Source organism: Dasypus novemcinctus, chromosome 7 (assembly GCF_030445035.2).
Source record: "Dasypus novemcinctus isolate mDasNov1 chromosome 7, mDasNov1.1.hap2, whole genome shotgun sequence".
Lineage (NCBI taxonomy): Eukaryota > Metazoa > Chordata > Mammalia > Cingulata > Dasypodidae > Dasypus > Dasypus novemcinctus.
The window spans coordinates 44,828,784-44,850,680 of NC_080679.1; the positions used below are offsets into that span (position 1 = coordinate 44,828,784).

Consider the following 21,897-nt stretch of genomic DNA (forward strand, 5'->3'; position numbering starts at 1 on the left):
GGCGGGGGGCATGACCTGATGACATTATTCTATGTTACAAAGACATCAATGTATCTGATATAACTTTTAGGTGAATACTAAACATTCTCTAACCATGTTTGTGACCCCATCAGTGCAACATTTGATATAATGCTGTCCCTTTGATGATGGCATTACCTCAGACCCAAAGAGCTGAAAACATTCCCTGGAAAATCAAGTTTCCAAATGAAGAAGAAAGACAAGATTAGAATTTGGAAAGTGAATTAAAGGCTGCCAGCTGCAATTTTGACATATTAATCATCCACTTTCCCCAGCCACTTAAAATAAATATTTCAATAAGCCTTTAAGAAATACCGGTCATGCCATTAGTTGCACTCAAAAATTCTACTGGTACATCCTTGTTTCTCCCAACTATTTATAGACACTTGGGAAATACATCCCTTTTTAGTAAGTATATGAAAAGAAGAGCAGCCTCACTAGTAATCAGAGATGTAAATAAAACCAAAAATGTGACAATGTTTTACACCTGTCAGATTAGCAAAGATTCAGAAGTCTGATTTTATCAAGTGTTGATGTATTCATAAATTGGCAAATCATATATTGGCAAGGAAATGGGACCTGCCATGCTGTCAGTTATAGGAGGTGTAACTTGTGCAATCATTCTGAAAGCAAATCTATAAGATCTATAAAATCAAGGATCCTGCAATCTCTCTCAGAGATTCTCTACCCACATTCTCCTGCCTTGTCAATGAGGACACAGGTTGTAGGCTATTCATGGAAGCATTCCTTGGGCTTGCGGGGAACTGGAAGCATCCTACTATCATGAGGGTACTGAATAAATAGAAGGGGGGTGTGCACACCCGGAAGAACTACGCATTCAGAAGTAATGAACCAGTTTTCAAAAGGCAAAATGGATAGATCTCAAAAATGGTGCTGAGTGAAAAAAGAAACATAAGGAGATTTCTAGCATAAAATACACACACACCCCAATACTTGAAAATATTTTTCAAGGATATATCCATATATCTAACTAACCATATGGAAAGTATATTGGATGGATATATTATTTAATATGCACATGAGTTGATGCATGCAGGAAAAAGGAAATAAAAGGAGTTAGTAGGGAATAACAAAGGAAAAAGCAAATAATATAAAATAAAAAATATCCTTGTTCAAATCGGTAATGATGTCAGGCCATTGATGAGGGCATATGTTACTCAGCTGTTGTATATATTTTTGCCTTTTTTGCCATTTGTACCTTGTCTTAGAAATTCATAAAACAGTGAATGATTGTGACTCAAGCAGTTGAGAGCCTTCTTCTCACATGGGAGGTTTTGGGTTTGGTTCCCAGTGCCTCCTAAAAACAGAACAAAGCAAAATAAAAAAACAACAAGCAAATAAATGAAAACCCCAACTCAGGGGAGCCTCAGTGATTGAGCACTGGCTTCCCACATACAAGGTCCTGGATCAATCCCTGGCCCCGGTACCTCAAAATAAAATAAAATAAAGAAAAAATGAAAAAAAACCCAAAAACCTGGGAAGTGGATGTATTTCAAGAGATTGGGCTCCTGTCCACCATATAGGAGGTGCTGGGTTCAATTTCCTGGGGCTCCTGGTGAAGGCAAGCTGGCCTGTGTGGCGAGCTGGCCCGCATGGAGAGCTGGTGCAACAAGATGACACAACAACAACAAAAAAAGAGACACAGAGGAAAGACAATGAAAGACACAATAAACCAGGATGCTGAGGTGGCTCAAGCAATTGAGTGCCTCTCTCCCATGTCAGAAGGTCCTGGGATTGGTTCCTGGTGCCTCCTAAATAGAAGACAAGCAGATGCAGAAGAATGTACAGCAAATGGACACAGAGAGCAGACAGTGAGTGCAAGCAGCAAGGGGGAGGGGGTAAATAAATTTTAAAAATTTAAAAAACAACAACAAAAAATAAAGAAGCAAGAAAGAAAAGAAAAAAATAAAATAACAATAATAAAACAGAAGGGGGTAAAAACACCAAAATATTGGCTGTGGGTTAAAAAGTTTTTTGGAAACCTAGAGAGGGAATAATCATCCTAATGCATTATTCAAAGATAAATTGTTTTATTTATAAGCAAAGGAGCAGTGAAAGCCCGATTTCCTCACACTCAGATAAGTTCTTAAGCTTTTGAATTACTACAAATTACCAGTCAGCAGTTATTTTTCTGAGGTACAAATACTAGCTCAGGTCACTCAAGATCCTGATCTCTTGGTAAAGAGTCAATTTTCTTGTACTATTTCTTTTTTTGCTCTCAATTTTTTTTTATAGGTTTCCTGAAAACGACTTTCCCTGTTTTTTGACTTGCAAATTCTCAAGAATGTTTGCCATCATTAAGGCTTCATTAATATTTCCTCCTTTAGGGAAGAACATCAGTAATCCAGAATAACTGGGGCTGTGAGAAGCAAAAGCATTCACACCAAATTACTTTTTGAAATAATTTTACCTGTTCAGATTTATTACTGTTTTTTTTTCTGACTTGTCCCAAACAATTAGATAAACATTCTGACTTTAAAGCACCTCAACTATTTTATTTATTCACCTTGCTTGTTAAAGAACAGGGTTGAGAAGTGGCACAAGCTCAGTGTTAGAGCTGCCACATCTCTTTTGTGATGAAGAAAGTAGCTTACTTATTGCTCAGGCAGGAGAGCTTCAGCCTCTAGGTTAACTGATCAACCTGAGGGAATTTATTGAGGCAAAGTCATATATGCCTTCTATTAAAATAGCATCGGTGAACTCAAGGGCAGCTAATATCCAATAAAGTGGAGGGGGCAGTTTTTCACACCTGCATCCAGAAACCCAATTGTCAGAATTTGGTCCTATTAGAGCAAATAAAAAGATGAGTTTCTTAATGACATCAAAGGAAAAATGAAAAGCAAGCAAAGACCCCCACGTTTTAATAATTGTGCATCAAACCCTTGAACTCACAACCTGTGTTCAAGTTCATACCACTCTATATGACAAGACAGAAGAGCGACATTAAATTAAAAAGATGGCATTGCAGTGGGAAAAATTTTAGCTTGGCTTTTAACCTTGGTATAAGCAAATTTATATTAATTGTGTCATAAACTTACCTTTCTTCCATTCACAAAAAAAATCAGTTCATCAGACTTGGGAAGAGAAGGCATTATGCTAGGAAACAATTACCTCCACTGGGATTTTTTTAAAATAAAAAGAGTAGATATGTTAGCACGGTAACTTGGATGCCTGTCAGCAGCAGACTGATATGGATGCTTTATAGCCACACTGCCAGATGAGGCGTCAACCAGGCCACTCCCGCCCGTTCCGGGAACACTTTGAATACAAGGCTCTTGGCAGTGCCCTGTCTTTTTCTTTCCCATGTGTGAGTCAAGTTGATGTCTTCACCTGTCATCTTTGGAGCCAATATATGTTTCCCTGGAGAAATATATTTAAAGCCAGGGACTAATAAATTAAAAGTGAATTTAAAGGCTATCAGTCATGATAGCTATTAAAATGCATGAGCTTTTCTCCCCTCGGGTTTTTCTTGCGTTAAAGGCAAAGGGAGATTCCAACAGGCATGTAACTAAAGACATCATAAAAACGTGTCTTTAAACCTTGATTTTAACAATGTATAAGTATATTCTCTTTCCTCAAACTTAAGGGCTCAAGGCATCAAACTACTTAAAACCACTGTCATCAAAAATTAAATGGAATTATTTATATGCCACAAGTTAAGCCTCTGTCAAAATGGGACCAAAATATCTTCCTAAAAACTTTCTTCCATTTGAAAGTGGAAACTGGTAGATGCACTTAGAAAATCCTGTTCAGCAAGACCTACATTTTTGCATGCAGAGGAAATTAGTACAAGAACAAATACTATAGAAATAAATTATTTTTATGTATAAGAGACAAGGAGAAATGGGAAGGGGGTCTTTTGCCCCCACCCCTGCCCTATTCCATCTTTTCCTCTGACTGTTGCCTGGAGACTGGTTCTTTTCTGAGGCTACTTTTCCTTCCTCTCTTCCCTTTTTATTGAGCACTTACTGTGATACAGCAAATAACAATACAGAGTCTCTGACCTCTTCATGGGGTCCACATTCTGTTGAAACAGATAACAAACCAATCAAACTGTACATATCTAATAACATCTAGTGGTGATAAGAAGGAAAAAGAAACATGTAGCAGAAAGGTCTAGAAAGCACTGGATGATGCTCTTTTAGATAAGGCAGTCAAGGAATCAGAGTTTGTTTCTTTGACCTCTTTGCTGTGCTGCAGGAGGAGCTTGGCAGGAGTGAGGCCAGAGGAGGAGCCGCTGGCCAGATTACAGTGGGAGGGCCTTGAGAGCTGGGAAGGGCTTTGCTGCACCTTCTAAATATGGTGGGAAGCCATTGGTGGGCCGCGAGCAGGGGGTGATGGAATCTGATCTGCATTTTAATAAGACTGCTTTGGATGCTGTGACAGAAACAGTGGGAAGGTGACAGTTGTGGGAGAACAGCAATAAGTAGCATATATGACATGGCATAGTCAAAGAGATGATGAAGTTTAGGCCGCGTGATAATGGAGGAAGTGGTGAGAGGGGGCCAGATTTTCTGAGAGATTGGATGTCGGATCTATGCCTGAGAGAGAAGGGAAAAAGAGAGAGGGAGGCAGGGAGGGAGGGAAAGAGAGAGAGAGAGAGAGAGGAAGGGAGGGAGAGGAGTCAAGGATGTCTCCAAAGCTTTTGGGCTTAAAGTTGGGTGAATGGGGTTGTCTTTTATATCGTAAGGCCTTTTGGACCTGTTAAGTTTGATATACCTAAAAATCATGCAAATGGAAATGGGGAGTGGGCTGCTGGGTTTCAGTCTTCAGGAGAGTGAAGGCTCTCGGTCTGGGTCAGGGTTTCACCTCAGAGACTCCAGTCCAGTCTTCCTCCAAGCCCCTGGTTCTGAACTCCCACTTGGTCCGCGCAGTTGCAGCCTCCCCTGGCTTGCTACCCTCTCACTATTCCCAGCCTCATCCTGTCTGCGTGCTTCCTTCTTGAACAAGATTCTGAAGGGCAAATAGGAGTTCACCAGAAGAACAAGGAAAGGACATTTACAGCATAGGGAACCATTTGAGTAAAGTTACAAAAGTTCGAAATAGAGTATTGTTTCAGAGATTTATAAGTAGTTGATTTTACTTTTGCATATGAATTGCACAGGTCTGAGTGGCAGGAATGTATCAAACAAGATACTTCGTTTACCCAAAAATATTTATCTGTATGTGTCTGGCAAGGTCCATGTTCTCGTGGAAATTAGATTTGTGTGTGTGTGTTGTTTGAGTGAGTTTTGTGGGAATTGTAAAGTACTAGATAAGATATGACAGATAGTAGAAAATTAGAGAAATGACGTAACTTCAGGAAATTTTGAGTCATGTATAGAGAGGGTAATGATACATAGTGACTTAAGACACTGGTTGAGTTTTGGGTAATCCCTACAGAGTACATTGGAGATAAGTCCCAAATGGCAAGTCCAACAAAAGAAGATGTGGGAAAAGAGTAGGAGGTACATTGGCACCAAGGAAGGCCAATGTGGTAAAAAGCAGAAAGAAGTCCAGTGTGGCTAAGTGAGGATCAGGGGGAAGATGGTGCGGGAGAGATGGTGGGGGCCAGGACAAGGGGTTCAGAGGATTTTTATGTGGAAAGGAAGCCATTAGATAGTTTTAAGCTGGGGCGTGACATGGTGTCATATTATGTTAGATCATTCTACGGTATAGAGAATGAGTTATTGCTGATAGGATAGTAGCATGGGGACCAATTTGAAGTCATTTCTGTGTGCTCTGGGCTAGAGGTGATAGAGGCTTGTACTACGGTGGATGGTGGTAGATCAAAGATGGAAAGAAGGGGACAGCCTCCGTGTGAATTTTGGAGATAGAATCAGCTGGATTAGGTGATATCAGATTAGAGGGGAGGTGGTAATAAAGAGGAGATCCAAGGATGACTTCTAGGCTTCTGGCTTGAACAGCTGTGTTTTTGCTGAGAGGGGAAGGCTGGGGATCTAACAGGTTGGAGGTGGGAGTGAGGGGATCAAAAGCTTCTCTTGGATCTGTTCAGTTTGAGTTGCCTGTTTGATGTCCAAGGGCACGCATCAGCTGGATAGAGGAATCTGGAGGTCAGGGAAGGGGGCCAGACTGGAGATGGACCAATCGAAGAGGCATCAGCAAATATCATAATAGATGATAATGAGGGTAGCAGCTGAGGCTCAATCAGGTGGGCTCCCGTCTACCATATGGGAGGCCCTGGGTTTGTGTCTCGGGGCCTCGTTGTGAAGGCAGGCTTGCCCACATGCTGTGGAGAGCCACTGGCCCGGGCACTGTGGAGGTCGACTCAGCAAGGTGGTGCAACAAAGAAGGAAGACAAGCAAGAACACAGAAGAGAGCACAGCAAATGGACACAGAGAGCAGAGAGCAAGCAAGCTGCAAGCGGGGAGGAGAAATAAAATAAATAAATACACAGAACACACAACGAATGGACACAGAAGAGACAGCACACAAAAAGCCACAAGGGGGGAGGAATAAAATAAAAATAATTTTAAAAAAAGATATGAGCACAAATTCCATGGGATCTGTAAGGCACATATTTCTATAGTGTCAGGATAATATTTTTAAATATAGGTTAATATACTGCCCCCTGCAATTCCTTTTCCCCATCAGTGGGGGGACTTCCACATATCCTGCCTTCAGAGTAGGTTATTATGGCAAGAATACAAAAAAAACAAGTCAGTGCTCAGTTTGTTTCAAAATAGATCTTTGAAACTGTTGGCAGAAACATGGGGAACAAAGACGTGTAACAGGGATATCGAAGGCTGAATGTCCTTTCCCAGTGCCCCTGTATGAACTACAAGAACATGGTATTGCTGCGTTTTCTTTTGAGTAGGACTGAGTTTCTGCTGCCAGGTGAAATGGGACTTGAAATATTTTAAGTACATATGTGTGTTGGTATGTGCATTCCCACGTGCATGTGTGTTTTAAATTTGTGTGACAGCTAACCTTTTTTTCAGTGTTCAAGCGTATATATGCCAGGCTAAATGCTTTCCTGTATTCTCATTTAATCTTCATAATAATCGTTATGGTAGGCATGTAATTCCTGTTTTACATATGAAGGATCTGATATACCGGGGGGAAATTTGGAACACCTGGATTTGTGGCCCATGAAATTCCTGCTATAATTGTTCATGGCTTGTTTCCTCAGCTCCCTGGTAAGATAGAGAATAATTGTTTGCCTGTAATACTGAAATGGTCTGCCCTAACAGTAATAAAGTTTCCACCACATATAAAATCAAAGCTATTGCAGCTTTTAAATGCCAATGCAATTTATCTCCCAGGTTTTATCCATCAAGTTTTCGAAAGTTGCCGGGCCTAACTCTGGATGCCTTCCAGCCACCAGCTGGGCTGACTTAGATTTGCCCCTGATGGGACATGCTTCACAGGAGGACCCAGCACGGCCCTCCTGAGATGTGTTGGCAATGCCAAGTCTTGGCCATTGTGATATCTTTTTCAAGCAGATGGAGCTGTGGGGCACCCCTGATGGATAGAGATGTCTATATACAGAATCCAGAATGTTCTTAGAGGTTTAATAGCAGAGAGTCCTGGGTATCTTTGTTCAGGCTTATAATAATAGTGATGTAGTCTCTCCTAGTGTTTGGAATTAAATCATGCCCCTCACAGAAGGCATGTTCAGACTCCAATCCCTGGTCCTGTGGGTATGAACCTGCTTGTAAATAAGATGTTGTGAAGGTGCCCGTACTGAGTGAGGGTGGGTCTTGATCCAATATAACTGAAGTCCTTGTAGCAGAGAAGCCGCCACTGGGAGCAGCCAGAAGGTGGAAGTCCACAGAACCTGGAACAGAAAGGAGAGGTCGCTGCCATGTGCATTGCCTGGTGCTGAAAAAGTCAAGGAACCCCAACGATTGCCAGCTAGCCAGAAGATATTGACCCTGGGAGGAAGCAAGCCAACTCACTGTGTGGTGTTTTCAGCAGCTAGGAAAAGAAAACACGGAATGTGAAAATCAGCAATCGCATTGTGGATTTAGACATTTCTTGAGCTCTTGTATTATCAGTAGTCTTGGATCTTGTTTACCGAAAGATGTAAAATTATAAACTTCTGTCTGGGTGGGGAGGCCTCATCCTCCCTGAAGATGCAAGCCAGGAGCCTCACAGGCCTGGGGACTTCAGCAAGGGACCACTCTAAAGAGTCTAAAAGCACCAGCTGTTTAAACCCTCTTATGATTTGTCCTCTGTAACAAACACCAAGACACATAATTTACAACTTACATGAGATGTTGTTGTTTTTGGAATTGTTTGGTTCATATTCTAGAGGAATGGAGCCCTTGGTTCTGTAGATGCTTTCAAGCCATATGGAGGCTGGATAATATTTCCCTCCTCTTTTTCCAGTCAAGACTGGGATCTTGCAGTTCTCAGTGGGTGTGTTGGACCTGAGAAGCAGTGCAGCGCTCACCACCATTTCCTCCACTCACCTGTATGCTAACTGCATCTTCTGATCTTCTGAAAAAAGCTGGTCTCAGCAAAGTGTGTTTTTACAAGCTATTTTTTAAAATGGCTTTTTAAGTTTTGCAATTGTAACAGGGAAAAGATTGATAAGGTATGTTCTTAGCTCTTTGTCCTCCTCTTTCACAAGAGGAGGGTATTTTTTCCTGGCTAGACTGGTTTCTGGGCTTTCCTTTGTTGAGTACAAGGTGGGTGCCTGATGGAGACAAAACAAAAGGATGACAAGGATAGGTGGGGAGAGAGACAGACAAGTCAGACTGCAGTCAGAATTGGGGGGTTTTGGAAAAAGTGTGGTTGCCGGGCTTGGGGGAATTGCAAGGAAACAGACTTTCTAGAAGTGTGATGAGTTACAGATTTCAATTAATATCTTCAAGAGAAACAAAAATTGAAAAACATATCAACATTATTTTTGCTCCATTATTTTTGATTAGCAGACTGATTAGACACATCTGGGCAAACAAATCTGTGGGAACAGAAATCTATGGATGCATAAATTTGGCCACATAGGGCTAGAACATGTGTTTGGGATCCTAGTGTATTTTGTTGGGGGCATAACCCATCATGTTTCCATGGGGAGGGACCCTGTGAGAGTAACACTTCCTCTTTGTGGCATGTCCAGCTCAAGTTTTCCTCTGTTCTCTTGGGACAACTGCTGCAGTTCCTGGAGTCTGCCCTCTGCAGTGCTGATAGAGCCTTCAGGCATGGTAGACACAGTGCCCACGGGCCACGGCATTGTTAGAGGTCCACGAAGATGTTTTCATTTCTTTTAAAATCAGAAGAAAAAAACCCACCAGCTTGGATTATATTTGTCTTTATACCAATGTAGACATAAAATACAACTTTTAACATTTTTTATTTTACAGAGGAGGGAGCCCCACATAGGCAAAAGTGCCCAGGGCCCATGAAAGTCATCAGGTATCCCTCCCTCTACCCTGGAGCCTCTAAACAGGCCGGTTTCTGTACAGCTTCAATTGCACCACCACTACACTTTTGAGGGGTAAATTCAATCCAGGGGTGAAACATTTGCAAAATTGCTTGCCCACAGACCTAAGCCAAATTCAACCTTGCTTTTCATAAATCAATAATATGATCTTTATCTACCTCGTTCCTCTATTGCTCACGGTCAATTGTCCTGAATTCAGGGGGCCCCTCGATAACCCCAGCACACCAGCCTCACTCACAGTTTCACATGCCCAGCCACATTTTAGTGGGTGAAACCCATTCATTCTTTCCACAAACTTCCATATTGCCAAGTTTAGTTGTTTTAGTTATTATGGACACCTTTCAATCCAACTAAGCTTAATCCAAATAAAAGGTTTACTACATGAGGACATTTATTTCAATGGCCTCTCCTGTGGTTTGGGTGCCATTTTGCAGCAGTCTGATTGCCAAGGTTGAAAGCCTCCCACATAGACTTCTCCTTTCCATTCTAGTGCCCTCAGACTTCTCCACCCTACACCAATCCACTAAAACCACCAATCTGAACACATAGCTCAAGCCCCTTTTCTGTGACTTGTCCTGTATTTGGAGGATATAAAGATACTAACATGGCCTGCAGCCTGGGGGTCTGGCCTTCGCCTTCTCCAAGCTCTCCTCTCACTGACGATGGTCTCGCCACAGGCCTTCTTCTGGTTTAGGTACCATACCATACACTGCCCAACCAAGAGCCTTCAAGCAGTCTATTCCCTGGCACAACCTTCTGGAGCTCTTTTCCCTCAGAGCATGGCATTACTGTTATTCTCTCAAAGAAGTTGTCTCTGACCTCCAGTTCTCTTAAGTCCTGCTATGATCTTCACTTTTCTTCTAGCACTTATCAAAACTCACAAGGACATTTGCATGATACCTTGTTCAATATCCATCTCTCCTGTTGGATTATAAAGTCCATGGGGGCAGGGTCTATGTGAATGCCTTGTTCAACAAGTGTCTCCAATGCCTGCACAATACCTAGCCTAGTTCATGTATGACTTTACACAACAGTGTTTGTTTTACAATGACTGAATCCACCCTATAAAGTGATCTTCATACTAAAACTTTCAGAGTGTGTTCTGCTATCAATTTCCTGTTCTTCCTCATTAAAGAGCTGATGGTAAGCCTCTGAGCTGGAGCTGAGAGATCAGTCTAGGTTTTTTTGGACCTCTTCTGGGTGATCCATGTTACACTTGTCCTGCTGTGGGTTCCACTATTTATTTCTGGGCACATCACAGGCAGTTCTTACCTTTTGCTTATGCATTTGCTCAAAGAAAACTCTTTAGGTATGAAATACTTATGGATTTATTTCTACTGAAGTCTTGACTTTTCTCCAATCTGCTTTCTGAATTTCTGGATGATTGTTTTTACTTTTTGGTGAAAAGGATTTTATGGTGCTGTAGCTTTGTCTAACTTGAGTATCCTGTATCTGTGTTCTCTTTGGGAGCTGCATTCTTTCTGCAGTATTGGCATGGTCTTTGTGACTGTGCAATGGTGAGGAAACCTGCAGTCAGTAATAATAATAAGAGTTAATATTTATTTATTGAATATTTACTATGTGCTAGGCACTGTTGTAAGTACAAACTGATTTAATCCTCAAAACAAACAAGACAGATACTATTATAATCCCCATTTATAGATAAGAAAGACTGAGGCATGGAAGTTTAAGTAACTTGCCCATGGTCATACTCTGGTAAATAGCAGAGCTAGGATTCAAACCCAAGCAGCCTGGCTCTGGCTTGACTTTTAACTACATGTACCATGATTGTCATGAAATTTCTGAGCAGCTTCATTAATTAAAGTCTCTTTGACAATAACAGGGAGTGATTCAGCCACCCCCTCTTCTACCCTGCTACCCTGGTGTGTATGGTACTGCAGGCAGGTGATGGGGACATGCAATTTCTTGTTGAAAGTATCTGCAAACATGGCCATTTACATTCTTTCATCCATTGTGTCTTTCATTCCCATAAGCTCTGTTACTTATGAGAACAATCTGAAATTGTTCTTTATGCTCTCCCAGGGTCTCCTTAATAGCTTTTATCTCTTTAGTCATATTTTCCTTCAACTCTTTGAATTGATTTATTGATTCAATGTCTTAAATCCTGTGTCTCATCAGAATATTTAGTTTGTTCCTTCAGCTGGGCCATCTCTTCCTGTTTCTTTGTATGATTTGTAATTTTTTGCTGGCATCTGAATATGTTGGTGAATTTACTCTGATGGTCAATTTCTCTCTCTTGCCTAATGGTTTTGTTTCATGGCTCTTCTTTGATTTTTGGTTCAACTTATTCTCTTCCCAGGGAGGAAGACATCTGTTCCCCTCTCAGTTCTCTGCAGTGAACCATGGGTTTTATCTAGACTGTGGATCTTGAGGGTGGGGGGATGGGTGCTGTTCCTGGCTGCTGTGGGGGTTTAGTAACTCTTAGTTGTCATTTCAGGTTCTTTTCTCTCTGTCCCTCCCCTGCCTGGGGGGATATGCAGTACTGTCCTGGTCTGCTGATCCCCGAAGCTGGTCCCTTGGACAGCTTTTGGCCCTTCCTCCACTGCTTTTGTGAGAGAGTTGAGCCCTGCCTGTCTATTCAGACACCATCTTTCCAAAGTCCCTCACCATTTACACTCTCTCAAGTGGAAGCAGCTGCTTTCTGCTCAGCAATAAGGGAATTTGCATATATATGAGGTGTAAATACTAAGTTAAATGTTTAGAAGCTGATTACTCTTTGAATTTATCATATGGCACAGTACTGTCATAATAAGAACTCAGAAATGGTAGTCGAATGGAGAATATGATGAGTGGGAGAGGTGCCTCGGTTTAAGTTCCTGGCCCATTTTCTATGTTGGAATCATTCCTCCAATTTAACAGAAAATATAGAAATAATTAAATTCACTCTAAAAAACTGAGGGATCAAGATCTAATAGGAAAATGATCCAGTCTCAACACTTAAACCATCAGAGAAGCTCAAATAAGACATTTCTTACTGGATTTGGATGCACTGTCACAACCAAGTAGCTGTTGGATTTTCTCTGAGGCTTGTCCCTCATGCTCACAAGGACATGTGCATTACTTTCACTGCTCTCGTGCCTCTCCCTCCCCCTGTTTTCTTGGTCTCCTAATCCTGCCTCACATCATATGCCCGATTCAACGACTCACATCAATAATGGACAAACTCAGTCCAAAGCTCTGTCAGCCACTTGGGCCCTTTTATTTTCCCATCTTATTTGTCCCTTCTTTCCATTATTTTCCTTTACTTTCTAATGCTATGCTTCATGCTTTTGGTTTTTGCTTTCCAGTTTGTTTCTTAATTCATTTTTCTCCTCCTTTTTCCCTTCAAGCAATCATTTGCAATCACAGTGTAATCAAATTAGAAATTAATGATAAAAAGACATCTAACCATGGGCAAATTCTAAACTAAAATTCTAAATACTTAGACTCAAAGAAGAAATAAAAACAAAAGAGACTATACAAAATTAAATGTCAATGAAAAGATTATATATCAAAATCTGTGAGATGCTACCAAACCTACAGTCAGAGGGAAATTTTATACAAAATATTACTAAGGAAATGGAGCAGAAAGCAAGCATTGGAACATTTTGAACAGTGGAATATTATTTCTGTTAAAAAATATATTTGTGTGTAAAAATGGGGGAGTGTGAGCAGTTGTTATAGGGTTATGGAAACTTTGACTTTCTAAGTAGTTCTGTGTTGTTTAAAGGTGGATATCTTTACATTTCTTTTGAAATACAAAAATAAAAATACTATAAATTTCTCAAGTATATGCTTTTTGAATCATAGTTTCCCATAATTTAAGAATTATGTGGAGAGGACAGACAAGATCATGTACTAATCCAGACCCATCATTTTATAGATGCTTCACTAAGCAGAGCTTAAGTTCATTCTTTTGTTCATATGTTCATTCAACACATTTACTAAGCCTATGCCAAATGTCAGGCCTTAGCCTAAGTTTTGAGAATGTGATGGTGAAAAGGACAGATAAAGGCTCTGCTAGTTGTTAGTTTGTCTAGTTGGTAGTTTGATCTGTTAGGCCAAACAACTAATTAGTGGCAGAACAGGCCTGGAGCCCGAGGGGCCATGGCTCACCACTCTTTCCTTTGCACACCCTGTTTCCCAAAGCCTGGCACCTCTTACTACTGGCAGCCTATTCAGTGGGCATGATGCCACTGATGTTCAGCTTAGCTGACCTGCCTGTGTATGTGTTCAGGGCCCCGCACAGGCTATAAATGACCACTTTCGTGTGAGGCAATGAGTGGGCAGGCAATAAAGTACTAAGAGGGAAAATGAGGGCTGTTAATGGAGGGTGACGTTAAGTGGAGAAAGGAGAACAAGATGATGAAAGCTGATTCTATCTGTCCAAGCCTTTCCTCTAACCCACCTTCTATGGATTTTCACACAGACCTATTGATGTGTCATTGGTCTCCTTACAGCTTTAATACCTCTTTCATCACCAAATTCAGATAATCTTTTACTTGTAGTTCTTAACCACTTGGCTGTCAGTTTAAGAATGTTTATTTCTGTGTAGTTTAGATGTGAGTGAACATTCATGAAAGAGTAGATGCAGTCCCTGCCCTCAAGAAACTGACAGCTGCATAATGATTCAATTAAAGTTGCAAAACAAGATTAAGTGCACAGAGGCAAGCTTGGAGGGCTGCTGTGAGGCTCAAGGTGGGTGGAGTGTTTTGTAAACTGGAAAGGGGTGTGTAACTGTTCATTATCATTGTTATTTTCCATGCCATAGTTTCAACAAAGATTCCTGAGGAACTATTAGTGTACAGACTGCCTCCCATATTTCTTACTCCTGAATAGCCTTACCACCCTTTGCATCTTTCACTGGACCCTTGTATGAGCTACTCCTGCATTGCAAGGTGAAGGGGAATGAGTGGGAGTTCAATAAGGGTTTATTGAGTCTAATGGAATTATGGGGGTGCTCTGTACAAAATCAGCTTGTTGAAAATCATAAGCCACAAAAAGGTTTGCATATATTAAAAAATTGACAAAAAGAAAACCGATATCATGTGCTGAATATTTATATTAGAATACTCAAGAGTGAACAACTTTGAATATGCTTTGGATACTAAAGATATTGTTTAGCCTTTTGAACCAAACCTAAGGGTATAATGACTGCGATTATTTGGCCAGTCTCACAAATACAACACACTAGATATGCTTTTGGTAATCAAATATAACCAATCATCATTTAAAACACACACATAGGGAAAAACACCTAATGAATAGAATCATTAGGCTAAACATTGCATTGTGGAAGTCATGGTGGCAAATATTTCCATAAAATTTTTGTTTCTTTAAATTTCCCTTTCATAAAGAGGTTGGCTGTGCTTTCTCCAACATTTTATTGTGTGAAGCAATGACTCCCCTGTAACTGAGAGGCCTAAAAAGTCAAATGCCTTGCCAACAAACTTGTGTATCAAAAATAAGAAATGTGAATATTCGCTTTTCTGGTCACCTTGGATTATTATTCATTATACTCCAGTATTTAATACAGACTAATGATATAAATTCAATAAAAATAATTTTTAGGCATAGAATCTTAAATTAAAAACTTCACAAACAGCAAGCTAACAACCACAAATTCCTTTCTGTTCTCCCAAATTTTCCTCACTACAGGAACCTTATAGTCTAAGCATTCCGTTTTTTTTACAAAACCAGTAAAGAAGTACTGCACACAATTGAAAATTGTCACATTGACAAGAATTAAGTGCCATATTTTTGTTGATGCTCCAAGAACAAAATTGCTTGCCTATATAATTGGGAATTACAAGATATTTTGTAAATATGAAAATATTGTCCCTTAATTATTTATACATTTTAGATAAAGATGTTTATATTAGTGACCTGCTGAGTTTTAAAATCCATCAGAAAATCAACTTCTGTTCTTGAACCCCAAACGTTAGGCAATAGGAATGGACTAAGGCTTACAGCAGTTAGAATCAATTCGTGGAGTCTAAAAGACAAAATTCAGAAGACGACAAGGAAAATGATTTTAAAAGAGTAAAAATATTTAGAACAACTCATAATTAGCAGCAAATAATTTACCTTTTAAAAAGCATTAATTTATTCTTCAAAAATTACTTAATGTGTATAAGCTTGCTTTTTCTCTTTCCAAATAGGTACTCATTATTTTTGTGGATAAATAAAAAGGATTTCTAATTCTGTGACATATCAAAGCAGGAATTAAATGTGTATAATACTCTTGCTGAAAAGAAACTAGGTGGGGATTTTTTCAATACAGAAATTGAATATAGGAAACCAGTGTATTCAAACCATGACAAGTATATTTCATATTCAAAAATTTTCTTCTAGGTTTGTATTAATTCTTCTATTTTGGATCCCTTTGACAGTAGCAACATTTTCTATGAAGATTCCATTACCATGAGTAAATTGCAATCAGTTCAGAGGTTAAAATTCTTGAGTTTAAGTGGGAAGTAGATTTGATCAAAGTTGAAACAGAAAAATTATGAAGGGCATGAAATATTTTTCAGGTGCATCACATTTATGCATAATAATTATTAAAAATTGTACAGACTGTTAAAAATAGTATAGTCTATAAAGCAAAGGAGCAGCAAGTGATTTCTTTTCACCCATCTAAGCTTGTTTGAAAGTTTAAAATTGAAGTTTTTTTTGTCTTAAGGAATACTAAATAAAGCAAAAACAAAGTCTATTAGCATATAATTATTTTAAGTTAAAGAAAGTTCTCTGATTTAGTTTCCCAAAGCCCCAGAAGTACACATTGGATGTATAGGGGGAAGGAGAAAGGATTCAATATGTCAAAAGGGAAAAAAAAAGTACCAAGTAAAAATAGAATTTATATTAAGATTATCAAATTCCTTCGTTAGCAATCTTTTATCTAAATAAGATAAAATACACAGTTGGATAATCGGGATTCACTAATAGTAGGTAGGGCCAAAATTTATACAAGAAGTATATTTGTATTTAGTGCATTAAAGAATTGTTTTCTCAGTGCTTACCCGTTTATGTCAACCCAAAAGCACAAGATGCCATCTTCAGAGTACAATTAGTTTAAAAGCTAATTTATTGGACTTAAATATTTTCTTTAGAGTGCCTACTAGCATGATAATCAGTAGTCATTAATCAAGTTTCACTATTAGTCACCTTGACTTAATTCTTTGGGATTATTAAATTTAAAGCAGGCATAACAAGTTAAAAAAGTTCCAGCTCATGAGATTCTCAGATCTCTGCATTTTGTAGCTGACAATCATTTGCAGTTTTCTTTTCTAGTGGTATACACAGGAAGTTATAGCAGATACACAGAGATCCCTCTTTTGATGTACAAATTCAGTGCCACTTGTTCTTGGTACTCTTTTCAAGAGAGAGGCTCTGATACCCAGTTTTTCAAATTCATTTTCTGCTGCTATTGAAAGAGGGAAAATGTAACCTGAATACTATTTTTCAAGGCACCAGCATACAGATATGCCACATCACTCATTCAGTGTCTTGCATTTTAAAAAAGTGATAACAATTTAAGTGACAAATTACCAGGCTACCTGTACTCACCATCCTGGGCAGAGCTCCTTCCTCACCTAATGTATTCCCTTCAAGTTCTTTATTTCCTAGGTCCAGGTCCACAGCCTTGTTCTGTCCAGAGCATAGCAAACCAATATTCTGAAAACAAGGACAGCCCTTCTGCAATAGTGAAATACTTTGTCCAATTATTCTCAGGAGGGTAAGACTGTGGTGATATAATCCTCAAATGCACTGGCATGTTTTTGTCCTTGCTCAGTTTTAAGGAAGGCCAATATCCTTTCTTTCCTACACTTGGGAAATCAGGTATCTGCTTCAATTAAGTTTTTCCCTGCACAGAGCAGGCACTGGCTGAAGAAATGTCCATTTCTTGAAAGCAGAATATACATTCATTTGCACTTACATTAGGAGGAGGTTAAAGCATAAATGAATCGCATGAGATTAATTTTGTCCCCCTCACCCTTTGGCCACGTTTGACAGCTGGTGAAAGAAACAAGTTATCTGAAGTCATTTGAGGTAATTTGGGGGGCGGGGGGGGGGGGGTTGTTTTAACAGAAAGGCATCCTTCTGCCCGTGGCACGCACAGTTGCTCCTGCTTGTTTCCTGCCACAACCTGGGCTGCGGCTCAGAGCGCACAAACCAGCTAGCTGGGCGTTAGCGAGTCGCCATCACAGAGCAGTCCACACGGCACACCCATGTTCTGGTCCGTTCAAGAATATCCAGAACTGCCGATCTACTGGCGAGAGAACAGTCAAACTGACCGCAACCTATTTTGTTCAAATTCTCCTCGTGGCCCCAGAGCACACGTATTAGCACCCTCACTCTCGCTTTGCGGTCCATCCAGACACCTGGTGCGCACTTTCAGAGCGTCTCCTGGCAGGAGAACTGAGGAGTCGCTGCTGCTCAGTCTAGTGGTCGTCGCCCGGGTCCCCCGCGAGCGGGGTCGCGGTGGGCAGGGGCCCGGGCTGGCGGGGTCCCGGGTCCTTCGTGCCGGGCGCTGCCGGGTGGCGCCGCCGCGGGGCCGACCGCACGGGCCGCGCGCGCCCAACCGCCCTGCGCGCACGCGGGGGGCCCTCGGCGCGCCCCGAGCCGGCTAGCTCCCGTGTAGGGGCTTGGAACGCGGCCCTGCAAAGCCCCGCGTCTTCCTGGGTGCCCAGCCCCCGCCTCGGGCCCCGAGGCGCCCCCCCCCCCTCCGGTGGGGGTCTCCGAGAAGCTTGGTCTGGAGCCAGGGGTAGGGAGAGGGAGGGGCCCCACTTTCCGTTTAACTTAATCGGAAAAAAGTATTCGTCTAACCACGTTGACTCGGAAAATAAGGGCTGAGCGGAGCAGTAACGTTTCAGGGCAAACCGTAATTCGTTTGTCCCCCGGCGGTGGGTGCCCATGCGACGACTTCACAACGTTTTGGCAGGCTCAGGTTTATTGACGGGATGGGGAGTTTGGGCACGGGGAGAATCTGGGGCAAATTCTCCGACTGGGGCTGGTTTGGGTGCAATTCACCAAGTTCGGCCTCAGGGGCCTAGAGGCAGGCAGGGCCCAGCGTCAGGAGGTCTTGGCCGCCCGCCCACCGATTTCTTGGGACCTCCCCTTACTTCAGGTTCGCAGGGACCTGGGCGTCCGCGCCGCGTCTTCCCGCCGGCGCCTCTTGGGCGTGGTGGCGCGCCCGGGCGCCCTCCTGTCTGCGTGACGGACCCGCCTGTATTTAAGACCTGGCCATCCAGGCCGCTGCCTGCCCAGCCCTGACCAGCACGACGCGGAGGCTCCTGGTGGGGGAAAGCGCTTCCGAGCTCCGCCCAGCCCGCGGAGCCCCGGGGTTCGCGGCCCAGTAACAGAGGCCTCCTGGAGTTGGGGTGCCTTCATCCACGGCAGGGCTGCGGTGGTGGGGTTTCCACGCAGTGGAGAAGTGTTTTGTTTCGTGTTTTTAAGTTGGCACATACGGGAGGGTGGGCATGGGGGGGGGGGGCGGGGATTTCCAGGCCCTTTAAACTGTACTGTCTAAGGAGAACCTCCTTTCTAAATCCAGGGTGGCTCTGCCTGTTTCAAGGAGGCAGCGCCGCACTCAGTGCCTCTCAGATCTGCCTTTCCATTGGCTGCCCCCACCCCCCACCCCTCCTTGCTTGCTCCTCTTTTCTCGTGCCTTTTTTTTCTTTCTCCTCTTTCCCTTTCTCTCCTCCCCTCCTACCTTTCCCCCTTTCTTCCCTCTTGGTAGTCTGTCTTTCTGGAGAGTTTCATCTGATCTCATGGTTCGAAATACTAATTTGCACACAGACTCCTAAATCTGCAACAGAGAACTCTGGACAGTTCTGAATTGATTGCCTGTTGGATCAATCCCTTGGCCTGCTCTCGGGTTATAAATCTAAAAGGGAATTCAACACCTTCCCTTTGAAACCTGCTCTTTCATGTGTTGCTTATTTCCATTAAAGGCACGCCTGTCCTCCCACTCTCCTGAGCACAACCTTGGACTTGTTTTTGATTCCTTCTCCCCTGCCACTCTAATTAGATGGTGAGTGCGGGCCCTAGACGCTGTCTTTCCTCTCCATTACCACCACCACCGTTCACGCACAAGACTTTGCCATCTCTTGCCTGGACTATTACTCTGGATTCCCAACTGTTCTTCCCTGGGCTAATTCACAGGATACAACCTGCCAGGTTAATCTTCCTGTTATATCTTTTCCTTTACGTTTAAGACATACTAAAGAATATTTCTGATCTTGCCCAGGCTAGTTTCTCAATTTGATCTCCAGTGGTTGCCCTTTACTGCCAACCGTCCAGCCATACCAAATTATCTATGAAACATTATATTCTGATACGTATCTGGTAGCTTTCTGCCCTCCCGCCCCACCCCATGCCTTTGTTTCCAAATGGAATTTCTTTTCCTTTATGTCCACATGTCTAGACCCATTAGCTGGATGACCTCATCTTTCATAGGACTACATTTAGACTGCTTCTGATTTCAACACTCTATATTTTTCAATGCTTTCATTTTAAGACCATATATAAATAAACTAAATTATAAGTTCCATGAGGTGGAATGGATCTCTGTTTAATTTATTTTGCCATTCCTTAAGTGCCTGGCTTAAAAAGTGACTTTTTTTTCGGTGCTCCAAAGACACTTCTTGAATAAATATATGAATGTTTATGTATCTCAGCCTGTTCTCTGCTCCCTCTTTTGCCTTAGTTTCTGAAGAGAAATGAGTGTTAACAGTCTAAATCAAAAACCTTCAACAATGCAAGTGTTAATTGGTTGCCACATACATTATGCACCCAGAACTAAACTAAGTCTTTGCAAGTGCATTTTAGACTGTGTTATTTAATCAAGTTAGGTTTGGACCTGTCTGGCGGCTAAAGGAAGTTTCAGCTTACCCTAGGTTGAAATAACAGGTTGAAATGTATTTAGCATCCTAACCAAATTCAAGACATCTATCTTCTGCTACCATGGTGATTGACTCCAAAGACTCTCTGTGCTCACTACTTCCATGATGGTATTGTGGGCTAAGAAAATCAGAAAAACAAAAGGCTGGAAACACAAAGGAATAATCACCATCATAACAATAATTGCAAACATTGATTTAGCTATTATTAATATGTGCTGGCACTGTGCTAAACAGTTTCTACCTCTAAACTCATTTAATCCTCACGAGGTCACAATTAGGTATTTATTTTACAGATGTAAACTGAGGTACCAATTGATCAAGAAATTTGCTCAAGGTCACACACTCAGCCATCCTATTGCTCAAACCTTCTCCAATCAGTCAGCATTTTGTGAGTGCTGATGTGCTATGTAGAGGCAGAAGAAATATAATATGCTGCCTGCCATAAAGAAGCTTACAACTCAGGTGGGAACAAAAAGAATTTAAAAACACACTTTGAATGAGCGAACAGCTGTCACTTCTTCTTTGTGCTCCCCCAGTGTCTGGAGGTGCTCCCCAGCACTGAGGTTTGTACAGCAATTGCTTGTTGCCACACCTGTCTCCCCATTAGGTGTGGATTCCTGAGGGCAGTTGACTGTGTTTTTCTCTAGGCCCAGCACCTTGCCTTGCACGAAGCAGGCAAGTGAATCTTGCTGATTAAATTGAACCCAAGTGGTACATGGTGCTGCTCAGAAGACAAATGCCACAGCAGGGCAGATGTGGGCTGGTCAGGTGGGCTGGAAGCATTGGGAGGGTTCAGGGAGGAGACGGGACTTGAGGGAGGGCTAAAGTTTAGAAGCTTTTGCCTTTTCCTTTTTTCTCCCTTCTCTTTCCTTCCCTTTCTTCCTTTCTTCCTTCATATGTGCTTTTAACTATGAACATTATGAAAAAAAAAGTTTTTTTAAGCAATGAAAGGGTGGATTTCCTCCTCCAGGCCTCCACAACGACTAAATCTCTTCCAGCCGCCAAATGCGTCTAAGTCCTATATTTTTTTTCCTCAGGTCAAGATGTAATAGGAATTGTCCAGATCAGCGCAATCTAATAGAAATATAATGAAAGCCACAAATGACAGCCAAATATGTAATATAAAAATTTTCATAGTAGTCACATGAAACAAAAATAACATAGTTGAAATTAATTTTAATAATTTTTAACCCAATATATACAAAATATTATCATTTCAACATGTAATCAATATAAGTGTTATTAATGAGAGAGTTTACTCTTTTTTTTTTGACAATATGTCTTCAACACCCAGTGTTTATTTTACACATAGAGCACAACTCCATTTGGACTACCCTCACGGTAAATGCTTAATGGCCACGTGTGGCCAGTGGCCTCCTGATTGCTCTGGAATGGTAGGTGGAGCTTCCCAACCTTTTCCACATCATGGCACAGTTAGGGGTAATATTAGTGCCACACACATGGGGTAAATGGAGGAGGATGGTTGTGGCTGAAGGTTGCTGCAGAGCTTCATGAAAGGATCAATAGTCCATCTGTAACCCATCCAGGGCCTGGCTGCAAAGC

The 21,897-nt window shown here is 41.6% G+C and overlaps 1 protein-coding gene across 2 annotated transcripts in view; it reads right to left on the reverse strand.

Annotated features, from left to right (window-relative positions):
* The window catches only part of LOC101443649 (aldehyde oxidase 4-like), a 69,801-nt gene extending 66,601 nt beyond the window's left edge, over positions 1–3,200 (reverse strand). For both annotated transcript variants that reach the window (XR_009186511.1, XM_012525331.3), the window contains exon 1: positions 3,078–3,200. Coding sequence is in view for 1 of the 2 variants with exons in the window: in XM_012525331.3 (XP_012380785.3) it covers positions 3,078–3,131 (54 nt within the window). In the remaining variant the exon portion in view is untranslated. The remainder of the gene's footprint in view (positions 1–3,077) is intronic.
* Between the last annotated feature and the right edge of the window lie 18,697 nt (positions 3,201–21,897).